The 16,906-nt window shown below is 38.5% G+C and overlaps 1 protein-coding gene across 4 annotated transcripts in view; it reads left to right on the plus strand.

Annotated features, from left to right (window-relative positions):
- The first annotated feature begins 1,053 nt into the window (after positions 1 to 1,053).
- The window catches only part of dnah5 (dynein, axonemal, heavy chain 5), a 102,245-nt gene continuing 86,392 nt past the window's right edge, over positions 1,054 to 16,906 (plus strand). For 2 of the 4 annotated variants that reach the window (XM_062421996.1, XM_062421997.1), the window contains exons 1-5: positions 1,054 to 1,143; positions 9,297 to 9,431; positions 9,640 to 9,724; positions 9,992 to 10,158; positions 16,390 to 16,608. In XM_062421996.1, coding sequence (XP_062277980.1) covers positions 1,054 to 1,143; positions 9,297 to 9,431; positions 9,640 to 9,724; positions 9,992 to 10,158; positions 16,390 to 16,608 — 696 coding nt within the window. Of the gene's footprint in view, positions 1,144 to 6,114; positions 6,172 to 9,296; positions 9,432 to 9,639; positions 9,725 to 9,988; positions 10,159 to 16,389; positions 16,609 to 16,906 lie in introns of those variants that run through there. The other 2 variants (XM_062421995.1, XM_062421998.1) reach the window with 2 other exon arrangements.

A 16,906-nucleotide genomic window follows, 5' to 3' on the forward strand; every position in this document is an offset into this window, starting at 1 on the left:
ATGAAGATGATACTACAGTATGAGGTCATTTGCCCCACAAATCTAACCCAGTTCTCCTTGACAGCTGCAACTCAGTGTTTTCAGTATAAGACGGTGCACTGCTGCCATCTATGGGTTATCTTCAAATGACTGGCCATGAGAACATCAGCAACTGATCATTACATTACCACCCATAAATACTCATTGATATGACGTGATTGTCTTATTTATTCAATTTCTTAGGCCTAAAAAGAGATATGTATACATAACAAAAGCTCAGTCATACAACACCTGGACTAAGCCCAACTGAAATATTTGAAGTACTGCACACAAATAATGCTCTATAATATGTTTTCTCTTATCTAACAGCTAGGCCTGTGTCGTAGTTTGGTACAATTAGCAATTAGGTGCACACCTGGTTAAGATAATGGTTTAACAGTTTTTTTACCCCTCTATAACATCCACCTACATGCTCCTGACAATGATAATAACAAAAGCTTGCAACAACATGCCTCCGCTTTAATTTGTATCCATGTATTCGTTTATTTGCACATTGTAGCGTGGATTAGGGTAATGTGGGACATTGACTAATGTGGGACAACTTTTTCTATTCAGTTATTCTAAAGCTAACCAGTATATGCAAACTGTGTAAATTATATTGTTTAACATTACACATGTGAACATACAGGCTACTAGTTTTTTTTTTAACTATCTGATGCAGAAAGCAAAACAACATGTAGGCACAAACTCTGAGACTGAGCTCTTTCTAAATAACCAAAGAGGCTTGCCCGAAACAACTGCATGGTCCACACAGGTCCAGGAATCACCAGTTGAAGAAAATTGCGCAATCGCCAGTTTCCTTCAGGACCACCCCCCTTTGCCCCTTTCTGAGATGCCCCGTTACCTTGGAAACCACTAACAACACACATATGACCACAACTGAGTAAAATCGTGTACGCACTGTGGCAGCCACATAAACAAGTTTGGAGAACGCTGAAAGCTAAAAAGACGGTTATCTTGAAGCGAACTGAGAGTGTTGTCGCTTTTCACTTTCTGTGAAGGAATGCTTGAGCCATGTCCTTCAGCTCTCGTCTCGCCAAAGTGAGCTACAGGAACAGACCCACCCAGCCCTCTGCCCCAGCGGAGTCATTCAAGGAGATGCAGGTTTGATTCCATATTCTTTTAATATCAGCGGGACAACGTGATATTTCACTAGGGCTCTGAAGGGAATCGGCGATATAGCCTATTTATCCATTTGAATCACTGTAATACTGTAATACTGAATCCATTTGCCTTCACATTGTTTAATTGGAATGCAAAAAGCCACATGGCTTTAACACATCAGAGCTTTACATTTAATCTGCCTCCCTTAAAACAAGCCACAAAACTGGTGATTCTAGAAATGATACATTACTGTCACATTTAAAGATCAAGTGGCTGTTCTACTAATGCCACTTCCTCTTCTAGTACTTCACTTCTCAAACTTTCAAATTAATTAATTGTTTTATTTGTTATTTAGCATTGGTACAGAAAAAAACAAAACACCACAGGTACTTATTGTATTTAGCACAGGGAGGTGTAACTAACTCAGTGCAAGGTGATATGAGTTGGGAGAGTAAGACCCCACATCAAAATTCCCTACTCTCTTGAGTAAAAAAGGTAATAATTGGATTAATCTGCACTTCATTTTCAAGTCAAGAATTCCCTGAGCCAGTGGCCTCTCGCCAGTGTTCAAAAATATCTGTAGCATATCTCTTAACTATATACTGGTTGTACTATGAGCCCCAGTCCACTAGATGGTAGTGTGTTCATATTGCTATAATGTGGATATTGGTTACAGTAGGCTGGGGAGCTGTTCTATAAACATGACAAGGTTGATGAACAAGCAGCTTCAACTGTGTTTTGTATCTATTGTGCATTATTAATGTTGAATTATGTCATCTTCAAAATAGTTATTGTTATCAGTGGGAAATGTCTCATTGTGGAAGGATAATTTAGTGGATTTAAAACCAATAAATTCACTTGTTTTGCTCGAACATGTTTAAAGTCACCCAGTCACCAATTTTTCCTTCATAAAGGTCAGGATTAAATGGGCGTAATTAACATATGAGTGTTGTTTATTTTTTAGGCTTTGGTTTTATTTGTGAGTTATGTAATGTGGTTATGTGGAGGCTACAATGACAATCATTGATTCACTCATTTTAAAATAAATATCCACCTGCAAATTACCTTTAAGTGCTCACAGAGTGTTTTGCTAACCATACCCATACATTTTAAACAGAAAATGATTGGTGAAATGGCAGCAAACCCAACACCTTCCTCTTATGTATGCATTTTTAAGCAGTCAGTATTAATTAAGTAATATATACATTAATGAATTAATAAATAATAAAGAAATACAATATCTAGATCTGGACACACAATCATTGACTTTACTTTAGCCCTTGTACACTGGATTTGTGACTGCCTAAAATGAGCGGTCAGTCAGCTGTCAGTGTGAAAACATCGACATCTCAAAAGCTTCTGCTTAAGACTGAAGTAACTGGTGTCACAGTGTAATGGGAACATTGTGCCATCTTCTCTGTTAAATATGTGCAGGTTTTCTTTTGATGACAGGTTAGGTGACAAGAAAAGGCTCAGTGTGAACTGTCTTCCACAGTTGGGCCCAGTTAGCACAGCTGAATATTACACAGTCTTTACAGCATCTGTTTGTCTTCCTTATGTCCAATTGATTTCAGCTTAGTTACACACTGTAGAGAAAGTTATATTATAATATAAAAGCACAGTAATTTATTGGATTAGATGTTTTAATTGTACCCAGGAGTGGTTAAAACCGCTGAGACTGCCATAAAAAGAGAGATGCAGACGAAGTCTTTAGAGCTGTTTCGGCTGCTGAGGCCATATTGTGCTACAATATGTTTTGAGTTTTAAAACAGATTTGTTTAAACGATCCGTGTCAGTGTGAGGATCCTCTGGGATAACACCGGACCTTTCTTTGTCTTGCTCCCTCTTTATGTCTTTCTGTCTTGGATCTCTGTAGCCCCTCATTTATAATTTACAGTCACTCTCCTGTTTCACGGCAGCTCACAACCAGACAGTTCAATATAGAAAATCAGTCATGGCATAGTGAAAAATTGATGACCAAACTGCTTTTGAATGCAAAGCTTCACAATAATTTCTTCAATATCAAACCATCAACGCATCTCATCTGCAGGACGCCACAGTAAAAGCTAATGGAATTTAATATTAATCAGTGGGGGAGGTGTGTGTGTGTGTGTGTGTGTGTGTTTGGGCACGCTCATGTGTTTGTTCACTTGGTGAATGATTAGGGACTCCCACTGGGTCTGCAACTATTTTCATTATAAACTAATCTATCACATTATCTTTTAACAAATCATTTATCTATAAAATGTAAAAACTAAAATTAAAATACAGCCCTAGGTGACGTTCTCAAATTGATAGTAATCAGTGTGCAATGATAAAAGAGAGAAAGGCAGCTAATTCTCTCATTTAAGAGAGTTGAGCCAGCAAATGTTCTGTGCACTTTTGTACACACTATATAATTGAAGTCATTTTCTCATAATGTATACTGTAGTTCATGCTTGCATCAACCATTTCTGCAATAAGTCTTCATTTATTCTGGCTTAAGCATTTTCCACTGATGCAATTATGACTTGTAACACAATACTTAGACCGCATTACATTAAACAGTCTATAAAAATCACAATGCTATTAGTTTGCTTTTACATTTTTAACATTGTATTCTTACTGTGTTGTTGTCTTATGTGGGTCACAGATTACTGCCGGCACTGCATGACTAGTTTCAGTCAGTTAGCATACAGTGGTAGTGCATACAATATACTAAAAGGGTGTTAACTGTGGGAAACCTGCTGTCCTTTAAAAGGTTGCCAAAAGTCGCACTGGAATGTCATCACTTTTAACTGATTATACACAGTAACTGATGTGGTATTGTGTTCATGTGTGCATTTGTATGTGTGTGTTTTTTTAAGAGGTTATGTCTGAAACTGTTACCTGCCCACGCCGTATTCCAATGTATCAACATTTCTTCACCCACCTGCTTTGCATCCCATTGTTGTAATAGACTTGTAAGATGAGAGCAGGACGACGACAATTACCTTGCCGACAGGTGGTCATCCAACACTCCATTATCTAGTGAGCAGTCCCCCTTTTAGGATGCTGATCATTTCAAGGCAGCAACCTTTCTCACATGGCAAATAAGAAGGCTGATTGCTCACGTACTATAGCAAAGCCACTCATTCTGTGTCTTTTCTTCTTTGTTCGGAGGCTGTAATTCTCTAATGTCATGAATAGCAAAGGCAATTAAGAGGGTGGAATGACTTGAAAAGAAGTGTCAAAGGGCGACGACGATGCTGCATTTTAAACCAGACTATCAAAACAAGGTAAGGTGACCCAAGAGTTCTGAAGTTACAGGCAACTTGGCTTCTTGGCCTCTTTGGCCAAATGTAATTTATCATTAATGTGACAGGATTCAGTAAACAGCTCATGTGCTTGTATCAAAATGTAGCTGGTAGAAAAGTTCAAGAAGGCAAAAGGAAGGAGTCTGAGAAAAATATGTTTTTATGTATGAAAGCCAGTTTGAAAATGTGTTGTGCTCTCAGGTTATGCAGGCCAAGGAGTACACAAAGGGTAATAATGACAGCTTGTATCAGCCTGAGTCTTATATATTTATCAGAGAAAGATGCAGCACCTAAAAAAGAAGTTGCAACAAACTATGAGAGAAATTGCTGAAATCCCCTTTTTACATATAGATCTAATTAAAGTGCAAGTTTGTGGATAAAAATAAATGGCTGGCTATATTTTGTAGTTACCAAAGTTCTGAAAGTATGTCCATGTTTTATACATTTGGACTAAACCTTTATTTTATATCACTGAGTTAAATTTTAATTTGGACATCTCTGTTACCATCCAAACATAATTTTAACACAAAACAATTGACCAAGTGAATACAATTGCTATTGACAATTGTAGATGGAATCAGAGGTTTGCCATGAAATAACACTTTTTGTATCTTTTTTCAAAAGGTGAAGACTTTTGTTGTTTTGGCTTTGAGGTCAGACAATTTTTTATTATATAAATTAGTTTTACCAGTTATAAAGGTGAATTTCACTGCAGTGTGACTTTTATAATGTTTGCACACACAGCTACTAATGTCACTATAAAATACATCGAAAGATAAATGTCCTGTAGCTATTTTTGCATGATGTATGTGATCAGGGCACATAGGTAACACTGAAGGTAAGTCTTGGGGATGGAAAAAGTGATAAAGTGATAAATTCAGTGGCTGGGGCTAAAGACTGCACATTTCAAATATAAATAAAAGTCTGGGTATGTGAAGTTACAAAGACGTGAGGTTACTAGCCCCCTGTAGTCCGCTCCACATCTCTGCTTGAGGCTAGAGGCCCGAGGTTACATTAGCCGCTTCTAGCATAATAATCTCTGTGAATGTGTGGAATATAAAAAGATCATGCCTCTGATTCTACTGCATCGATTTTTATCCTTTTTTTAAGCTGTCCCTCATGAGTTCAACAATGTTACAGGAGTAAAATCCTCAATCTGTCGAGGCACACACAAATGGTCTTTTTTTAATAGTTGGTCACATGCATATTTGTTCTTAAGTTAAATGCTTTGTTCTGGCTACTTGCCACCCTATAGTGAAATCTTAGGTGTGTCCACATTGTGTGTGTGCCTGTGTGCTCATCCTGCATGTAAAGTGCATCTTTATATACAGTGGTCACCTATGTGTTTTTACATGGTCTCCCTATGTGCTTGTGTTGTGCAAATGAGAGTATTCTTTCACACATGAATGTATGATGTACTAATTGCAAATTGCTTGTGTTTTTTGTTCATTTTGAAAAGTTCATAAGGGATTATATCTCTCCTGACCGGAGCATACACTGTTGACAGGAATGGCAATTAAACATAAAGCAGGCATAGCCTCAGCTCAGCGAGCTGAGTGGTCACTACTGACAACTTGATAGGGCTAATCCTTTTGAGGGTGTGAGTATACAACTCCTCTGTGTACATGTAGAGAAAGTGATAGCAGGTTATAGAGAAGATATAGAAGGGTTTGAGCTGGAGAGGTGAGGAGCTGTCATGTCTCAGATGTTTCGGAAACAGCTCTGGAAACAAACTGTTTCCAGGCTCATTCGGGTAAGAGAAATCACACAGTGCTATTGTTGTTTTTGTTTTGGTGTCATTTCAGGGTTCTCTGCCATTTTAGCTTACCCATCCATGTAATTCTCATGTATTATGCTAAGTATTGGCTCTGATGGCATCTTTCATTTACCACACTGTGATTTGGGACTTAAATGGACAAAAATAGCTGCAAAACTTTATGTAATTGGATTATGATTGAATCCGATTTTGTGGTTATTTGAAGTTTGGCAAGGCACTGAAAACATCTTTCATTGCTTTTTAAAATTTTAGATAAATGATCAAACTATAATTTAGGCAAATTAGACCTGCTTCACTATCTTTCGCAGTTTGTTTCTCATCATTTGTTTGCTTATTATTGGGATTTTCCGTCCTGTGTCTGTATTATGGGAATAACTAATCACAGATTTGTGTGTGCGCCTGTTATTGTCATATCTCAAGCATGTTATTGTTGATTAGTGTATTTTGAGTGTTTGTGTATTGCATTTAGTAGTGGATACATTGTGTGTCTTTGGGCTGAGATGGCTGTTTAGGCAATTTGGAATAAAAGAGAGAAGGGGTGAAACGGCTGGTCGCCCAGCAACTGTTGGCTTGGCATGCTTTTTTTTCATGGTCGACCTGTGATGTGTTTGTGTGTGTTTATCTCCAGAGACTTTGACGAGGCTGATGGGATTCATTGTCACAGTTCTGTGGTAGATTATTTGAATTTATTTTAATTATGTGTGCAAATGTCTCTATTTTGTAATGTAAGATTGGTTGTTTTATTGAACAATCATGTTTAAACATACTACAAATACTTTTCAACAACAGGGCTGGAAACCAAATACAACTACCTGAAGTACACCTCAAGTCATATAGGTCATAAAAGTGTAAGCCTATGTTCATCATGGTCAGCTACAGCTGGTTTCAGTCTCTGGTTTCTCCCTGTTTTCAAGTTTGGCTGTCTTAAGATATACTTTGTGAAATAAGTGAAATATAACTGAGCACTGATATCATTACAGAGTCTGTTTACATGTAGTATACAGTATATTTTTAAATTCATATGCGAGTTGACTGACTGAACTGTATGTAGCAAGACCAAATTTGCAGTGCTTAGGAGCCACATCTCTGTCGTGGTGACCTGTGCAAGGCAGTTCCTGCAAGGAGTTTGTTTGTGCTTGGCAAATGTTGCCATACTTTTTGAGAAAGTTAATAATTCAACATATTTTGTGAGTGGTGCACCTATTTGAAGTCTTTTCTTTTTTTCTATGTGCAAACTTGCATGTCAGAGTGGTGATCATCTGACTTCTTTTAAATCTGAAAGGACTCAGCTGCCAATGGGCTAATGTGTTACTGCTCTGGCTAACCCTGTTGACACACACATTTTGCATGTGTCCTGTCCAGACTTGCATGCTCCACCTCACTCTAGCTTCGCATGACCAAACCCCCAGGCCCTAACAAACAAGAATCAATACCTTGACTCTTAACCATCCTGAGTTGAAGAATATATTGAATTATCTCGTATCTCTCCATGTTCAGGTCCTTGCTCTCTCCCTCTTGCTGTCTTTCTTCATCCACAGGTTCTTACCCATTACTTTTCTTCCTACCTTTATTTCTTCTTCCGTTCATTTTTCACTTTTTCCATTTTCCCTCCCTTTGTTTTCCTTTTCTAAATTTCTTCTTCACTGTGCACAGCTGCCCATCAGATACTTCAATCATTTTAAAGGAGAAAATCAGTTTTCCTCTTTTTACTCAGCTCCCTGCGCCCATTGTATCTGTGTTTTTGACCATGTGTTCAGCCCTCCCCATCCTCTCTTCCTCCCTCAATCATTTCATGTCTATCTAATCTATCTTTTGGACTTGGCGTCTTTTTTCCTTTTCGTCTTTATGTCCCTCATAGCACTTTATTCAGGGATGTAACTGATCTACCTCTCAAAACCTGTCACATCACATTTTTCTCCCATCTGATTCAAACTACAGTTCAAGGAACACACAAAGACAACTTGCATGTATGCCCTGTTCTAGATTTGTATTCCATGCACCTTTGCAGTAAAGCAAGACATATAAAGAAAAGGTCAAGGAATTATTAGTACATGGAGCCACACAGATTTTTACTTAAAAGCACAAGAAAGTTATAGGAGAGAAAGGGGGAGCTGGATGAAAGAGAAACTTGAGAAATAAAACGGAAGTTGGTGATCAGTTAATGTGTCGTTCTCATTGTTAAAGTTTAATCCTGTTATTGAACAGTGTCTAAACAGACTGGTATATAAAAGGGTTGGCCTTCAAGTGTTCTATTTTTGGCCTGACCAGTCATAGCAGGATGTTTCCTGCTTTGTTGCAGAAGTGGACCTTTTAAAAGATAGTCTCACCAAAATGACGTCAATGCAAAAAGTATTTTAAGCTAGAAAGAGCTTTTCCTGTCAGCCTGTTTGTTGTCTGTTTGAATTCCAGACAGACAAAAGAAAGGGTAAATAAGAGAATTTAAATGCACCCTGCAGCAGACGAACCATGCAACACCAGGTTTCATGTCATTTATTGGCAGAGTTTGTTCCTGTGTTACTAAGCAGCCGAACACGGCAACACATTGTGGCTGATTTTACTGTCACACCATCCTAAACCAGCTGTGTTGCTGTTAAATCCATTCAAAGAAAGCTGGATAGCTGCTAAGAGAGTCATAAGAGAGACACGGAAGCACTGCTTAAAAGTAGAGAGATGAAAATGAAGATGTACTTTTTTTTTGTGATTAACATTTTTATTTTCATGAAGATGTACTTTTGAAATTCTTGAAGGAACAGTGACTCACGTTTTGGATATTTTTTTGTCATCTTGTGTGGATACAAAGTATGGAAGGATGTTATGCACACAATACTAAGGATTATTCATTTTACATTTTTTGACATATCCTACTTGGTCATTCATTCATTGAATGGACTGTTATTTAAAGGATGTCTGAGCCGATGTGTAAGACCACAGGAGACCTTCAATCATCTGTCATTATCAACAGCCGCATCACTCCATACAATGTATGTGAAATAATATATAATGGTTTTGTGCTCAGTTTGGTCATGTCATGAGCTGGGCTGAATTTAAAAGTAACTTGTCTATCTGTCCTGATATTGAAATTGTCCTCATGTTTTGTTTAGCAAAAGTTAAAGGAAGAGCGAGAAGCTAAGCGTGCCCAGCTGGATGGAAGACATGACTACGTGCTCAGCATTGTGGCTTCATGCCTGGGACTGGAGAAGGCTGATGTGGAAGATGCCATTCTGGAGGGGAATCAGGTTCTCACATTTTCACACAGCATGTTTTTTTTTTGTAGAGAAGACCATACATTTTCAAAATACTGTAGGTGTAGCAGCATTTCCAAAACAGTACGTGTTTTAAATGAGTTTAATCTTCCCTCATTAAAATGACCACAAGCATTGGATTGCATTTAGGAGACTGTTTTGTCCGATTGTGCTGAAAGTTTTCTTTTCATATCTTTTTTAGATTGACCGCATGGAGCAGTTCTTTGTGACTGAGGGGCTTGCACACCTCATGTTTTACTATCAGGACATTGAGCCACTAGAAGCAGGTACATGACATGTGAAAATGTATGCTTAGAAAGAAATACAAACTGTCCGCTGTATCTAATTTGTAACATGACTTTAAGGTTTTGTCTGTGTCAGATGATCTCTCTCAGTAACAGCACAGCTGCATTGTAACTGATAAGTCCCCCAAAATCAATCATTACTCAGTTCAAAAGAAATATATCCTAGCATCAATATCACAGAGAAAAGTCAAAGTTGTGATGATACCTTGTGTTGTTTTCTCTATCCACTTCTGTGCTCAGCAGCAGCAGCAGCAGCAGCTTCTGCGCCCTCTCAGCTTGTTGCCCAGCAGCCTGGTCGCAGCAAGAAGTGTAAAGTGTTTGTGACAGACGGGAGGGATGTGGCACTGACCGGAGTTTGTGTCTTCTTCACCAGAGCCAACACTTCCAAGGCAATCACCTCTGAGAACATACACAGAGTGAGTCAGTTTGCACCGTTTTGGGAAATGTAAGTCATGACTTTCAGGGTGAGCATTGGTCGATCAAGGATACAGAATAAAGTGAAACTACTACTCATTTTTTCCAACTGTGTCTACATGTTAGAATAATATGAAGCATATGTATTTGATTCCTTTTGGAAGTGATTTCTCTTTAAGCCCATTTGTGTTTTAAAAGGTTTTCCTTAACTAAAGCCAGCTTCTTTTCATCCGGACCTAGTGAGTGAGGTTTGGCTTCAGCCCTCTGATACTGCAGGCAGTCCTGGCTATTGATTTTTGCTGATCACCTGTTGTCAGCAGCAAAACTAATCACCACCACTGATAATAGGGCATGCTTGTTACAAGGCATTCTCAGCAAGTGGGAGAGAAGGAAGACGTGTGTGTGTGTGTGACAGAAAGAGCTTGTGTTTACATGTCCACTATGTGAGTGCACCTGCTGTGCTGCAAGTGATCCTTGTATAAGCACCACTGTATTAAGATAGATAAATCATAGTAATCATGATAAAATAAATAAGGAAAATTTGAAATTGAATGATCATCACATATTGCTCTATTCATTGGTGGATTTAGTATTGGAGCTGAAACCCTTGAAAACGCATGCTTTGTTTGTCAAGTGTTGTTTATAGGCTACATTAATGGTTAGTATCAAAAATAGGGATAACTAAACCAGAATTGTTAAATCTGCTGTTAATGTGTAAATGGTAGCTGAAAAAACAAACAAACAAAAAAAGGACAATTTTACTATGTTAAAGATATTTTCCTCAAGAGATGGACCAATACAGAACTAAAACGAGAGTGAGTACTGGACTTATTTGTTTGTGTGGTGGCTCACTCTAATCCACCATGTCAAGCGTTTAGACCTTGTTAAGTTCTTTAATGGAGTAATGTTGAAAAGAGGATCTTACCGGAAGAAAGATAAACATCTCTACGACTCACCAGGAGATAAAAGCTTAAATCAGGTTTGTGTAAATGACTGAAAACACAAGTGAAATAGACAGAGGGCGGACTATTTGTTTAAGACAACTTTTGTGACTTTCTCCTGATAGTTGAAAAGTTCACCTTCTTTACAGTGAGTACACATTTTCCCCATTCATCTCTTCAAATGATCACTGAATTACTGAATGACTTTGTTGTTGTTGTTGAAGGCTAACAATCCCTGCTGTAATTAGTTTGATAAAATGATGAGGTGTTCAAATTGTACCATGTAGTACAGATGTAGATGCTTAGAATAGAGACAGAAATACTACATGAACTAGACACAGCACTTGTTGGTATGTCACACGCATGTTAATATTCACCCAATTCACTCTGCTTACCTACATAGGTTAATCTCATTTGCAGTCAGCCACACCCAAACAATTAACATTAAAACAATTAACATTTCACAGTTTGATTTGGAATTAGTTTATTTACTTTTAGCCTTACATTGTCAAAGTGAAGTGCACAGATTTTAACAACATAGGATTATACACAATTTTCTTTCTATGCTTTTGAGTTACCTGGTTGTTTCATGTTTAATGACAGCTTGCATCCAATATTTTGCACTACTGCCATCTTCTGGAATTAAACTGCTCCTACCACATCCTGGCTTTCATATTCTTGCCATCAACCCAGTTCTTTTAAAATACCTGAATAAGCATTTTCTTCCCATTCCACTGCCTCCATACTCAGTGGTGTGCAGTCAGGGGCAGCAAGGCTAGCACTGCTAGCTCTGTCAAAAATGTATTTTTTCAGTTTTTTCCATAATTAAAAGGTCATTTTGAAATGTATCTGGAGTCAATTACTTGTTCAGTATGCAACTTTATCCAGAAAACGAATGGTTATATTTTGTGGAGCTCAAATCTCCTATGTCCTATAAACGCATCACAGCTCCTTTCCTCTGCTGGGGCCAGCAGTAGTTGCATTGCTAGCCCTCTGATCGAGCTGGACGCTGCTATTGGGTGCGTAACGTTGAGTGACCGTATCATCAGCCAATCAAATGTTGATGTGTTATTGACAGAACGCCCTAAATCAAGCAGAGTTTCTAGTGCTGGCCTGGGCGTCGTCATTCAAATGAGCTTGGCTGATTGGCCCATGGGCAGGTGGGTGATGACGCACTATCTGTTATTCTGGAAAGGTGATGGCGGTTGATTTAACAGCAAGATCGATAGATAAAGATATGATTGCGGACCTGCTTCGGGTGCCTTTTTCATCATGAAGGATCGCAGGTTGGATCTAATCTACAAGTCATTAGTGAGTGCTAGTTTTTTTTTTATTTATTTATTTATTTTTTTAACTTTATCTGGACCAGATTGGCGCTGCTGTTGGGCTAATATCTCTGTCTCTCTCTCTTTCTCTCTCTTTGTGAAGTAAATTTGGAACCGTTTTTGGAGCATGTTTGTGTCTGCTATAGAACATTGATTTTATTTTTGAAGTGATTTAGAAGTTTCCTCTAAGGGTATAGAGCAGTCGGGCAGTATGTGCTGTTTTTGATGTTGTGTCACATGGTATGTGCATTGTAAAGTGGGCAGTGACCTAAGGGAAGATGATCTGATGGCGATGCTGCACAGTGGTGTCTTGATGCGTTGATTAGCTGTCATGTTGGTGTCGATTAAGTACTGTTGCATAATAGTGGCCTTACATTGGATTCGCAATGTGTATATATTGTAGGACATAGGCCTATATGTGTGCGGCTGCTCTGTTGGCTGTATTGGCATACAATACTTTCTTCTTTTTTTTCTTAATCTGGTCATTATTACCTCCTCCTTTCTATTTCCTCCTCTGCTTCTCCTAATACCCACTCTGTATTGAATGTAGATGCCTTCCTCTTAAGAGGCATACTTCCTGATCCCAGTGCTGCTGCCACTCATCATTGACCTTTTTCCATGCAATACACTTTCCTGTGTGCAGGAATCCAAATGAATGTAACCAAAGCGCCTTTTCTAATCAGTTGTGAATACTTTTCCATGATCCTGTATATCAGGTCCTAAAGATTATTGGATATACTGAGCTTTAGGCTGTAGCCTACATAGATGCGGAGTCACTGCGGAGTAGACGCATCCGCTGTCCAGCCAAAGCTTGAATTTAATGTTCCCTCTCTTTCCCAGCAAGCTTGTAACACCATTTTAGTTGGATGGTTTTCTCTGTGCCCTCTCAAATTAATTCAGTAATTTACACTAAGTCGTTTCCTGCACAAAAACAATGGCATCTCTCCTGCCTCAACTTGTAATGCACACAGGTGATGTTCTCGTTGCTCCTAAACACAATTTGAATGCTCGGGCCTGGATAACATCTAACTGTGCAATCACAGTTTTTGCCGCAGAGCCATACACTATACATCCATAGTCCATTCTAGATCTAACTAGGGCTTTCAATGCTGCTACATTTGCTCCCCAGTCCAACCCTACCAGACACCTCATTACATATATGACTGCTTTACACATGTCCACAATACTTTCAATGGGACCCCTCCACGTTAATCTGGAGTCCAAATTCATTCCCAGGAATCTAAAAGATTGAACTGTTTCTAGATTTCCTCCATATAGCTTCAACTCAGTATTTCTCCTAATTTTCTTTCATGTAAGGAATATTATTTTAGTCTTTTCAACTGAAAACTTAAACCCCATTTCTTCCCCTACATCTTCACTTGATTTATTCCTTCTTGCAGTTTATTCACTATATGATTTATATTCCTCCCTCTTTTCCACAGAGCCCCATCATCTGCCATTATCTTCCCATATCTAGCAATACATTTCCAAAGATGTCATTAACTTGAATTGTTTTTTTGTTCAGAAATTCCCTTACCCAGTTAAAAAATCCTTCTGCAACACCCATTTTGTGTAGTTTTATCAGAAGCCCTTCCTTCCACAGCATATCATATGCTTTTCCACATCAAAGAAAACTGCTGCTACAGCTTCCTTATTGATTTGTGCTTTCCTTATGTCATCTTCACAGTGCAGGGTCCAAAGTACACCTTCCTTTCCTAAATCCACTCTGCTACCCCACCATCATATCATGTTTCTCTAAAAAGTACATCAGTCTTTCATTTACCATTTGTTCCATTCATTTACATACGTGAGACATTAGGGCAATTGATCTATAATTATTTTGCTTTACGTGCATGGTTCCATGTTGGTACACACTCCAGTCACACATGAGAGCAATATTATTTGAAACCATTGTAAGATCCAGTGTCGATTCCTTTCCTGTGTTAACATCTATCCTTGTTTTACTCCCATCGTTTAAGAACTAAATTCTTCTCATCCAACAAGTCTTCTATTACCTGGCCTTTACTATCTGGTTTCGCACTTCCTCACAGTATATTATGTGCATTGAAGTTCCCAAACCCCACAATGCTTGCTCTACTTTGCCCCTTATTTCTTCAAGCTTGTTCAATTCCATTCTCTTGCTAGTGTTATAGTAATTCATAACCACTAACTCCTTCCTTCCTTCCCACCCATACTACATACTCAAGTTATTTTCCAGTACCCAGCACTCTCTAAGGAATCTCTTCTCTGATAAATGTAACAGTATCTGTATCTGCCCTATCTCGCCTAACTGACATATCCATTCAGAACAAAATCTAAATTGGCTTTCAGCCATGACTCCTGAATACACAGAATCTCTGGTTTCTCCCTTTGATTGTCTATATATTGTTTAAAGTCTTGCCCATTAGCTATGAAACTCCTTGCATTCCACTGGAATATTAAAATGATTTATATTATCAACCAATACATGGAGACTCTTGACTTGCTTGCACACTGAGATTATCTCTGACCTCCTCCCATTTCAAGCCCCTCATATCTAGATGATGCACTGCTGCTTTAACAAATATTTGAATCCTTTCGGTCTTAAACTTGACTTCAGCTGTTGCATTTATCACTCCTGCTATGAAAGTCACCAACTTCTTCTTCTCTTCCCACATCTTCCTTTTATCATCCTGTTCTCTATTCACCACCCTTTGCCCGTTATTGTAGCCATGCTCCTTATCCAGCCTTTCCTGTCCAGCCATCTTAACTGCCTCTGCATAAATCACTTTCTCCTTCACCCTTATCTGCTGCACCTCTACTTCTATTCTCAACACCTCAAAACCCCAATAAGCAACACTGTGATTCTCTCCCCAATTACAACATTTAGGTCTCACTCCCTCTCATGTTCCCCATCACACATAGCACATATTTTCTTCCCTTTGCACACCTTAGCCACATGTCCAAATTCCTGGCAGTTAAAACATCTAATTGGCTTTTGTATAAACTCCCTCACTCTATATTTCATAAACCCAAAGTATAACTTCTGGCAAAACTTTTGATTCAAACTCTACCAAAATTGTCTGTGGTTTGGAACTATTTCCAAATGTGTCCTACGGATAGTAAATTTGCAATGATTGCAAAGCAGCATAATCACAGTGTTTACATTTGGAAAGTCATGTTGCATTTATGTATGCATCCAGTGGGGCATCACAATAAAATTAGGCATAATGTGTTAATTCCACAATAGGAGATAAGTTATGGTGTAAAAAGCCTGCATATATCGGTATCGGCTGATATCGGAATCGTAAATTAAGAGTTGGACAATATCGGAATATCGGATATCGGCAAAAAAGCCAATATCGAGCATCCCTAATCTAAACCTAAGTCAAACCAAACCAAAACCAGCACACTAGCATACAAGAAATCAAACCTTCCGCTCCTTCACCTGCGCTCAAACGTTGTGTTTATGGGCTGAGGTCTATTAAATCCTGGAGTAAACTCATCAGGCTGAACCATGTGCTGCTGTGTCATGGGGTGGGGGGGATTTGAATTTAGTTAGATTGTTATGCGTTTAGCTGTAGTTGGCGTCCATTTTGTTTACCCCCTGCATGTTATTTGGTTTAGCCAAGCCAGTATTCCCTCATGTCATTATGCCTGGATAGTTTTGTTAAGTTAACATCTCAGTTTCTTTGTTGTTATATTGATTATAGTTTGGTTTTGTTGACCTCTTTTATAGGCCTTGTTATTAGCTTCTTGGTTTTGTAGAGTTTTTGCATTTTTTGGGTAAATAGAAACCCTGTTTTCACTTTATACTCCTGTCTCCTCATTGCTTCACTGTTTGATCCCCAACAGTCAAATTATGTGTCAAATATCTGTAATGCCAAGGGTCATAAAGTTAATTTAGAGTATCATTTAGTTCAGTGTCAAACAAGTTGCATTGATTTCTGCAGAATGAGAATATGTGTGCACTGTTGTCTATTTCTAGGATGTAAATTTTAATATGCTGGACACAACAGAGGTGGGCCTGTTGAAAAGTGTGGAACAGCTGCTCTCGGAGATTTTCATCCCCACATTGAGGAAGATGAACCATGGCTGGGGAGAACTGGCCAGTACCCAAGCCCAGGCTGTCAAACAGGACTTCATATCATCATTGGAAAGCTTTGTGTCTGTTTTGGCTGGAGCGCAGGAGAGCCTGCAAGAAAAGGTCAGCAACACACAATAAAACATGAAGGTTTGATTCTTAATTCTGATTGGGTGAGTGAGTATTATAGGCAAGGCAAGGCATAAATGAATTAAAAACAGCTGTAAAATGCTGTGACTCGACTGAATTATTATTTAATCAGAAACTAATGTAAATATTTGTGTTCTAACCTGATTTTATACCCATGCCAGTACCAGTACTGCAAAAAACACATAATACATACATGATTTGGATTAATATAGGGGAATAAAGGCTGTCGTCTGTCAACATTTTTTCATTACAGCAGCGTTAACTGTTTCAT

Source organism: Scomber scombrus, chromosome 7 (assembly GCF_963691925.1).
Source record: "Scomber scombrus chromosome 7, fScoSco1.1, whole genome shotgun sequence".
Lineage (NCBI taxonomy): Eukaryota > Metazoa > Chordata > Actinopteri > Scombriformes > Scombridae > Scomber > Scomber scombrus.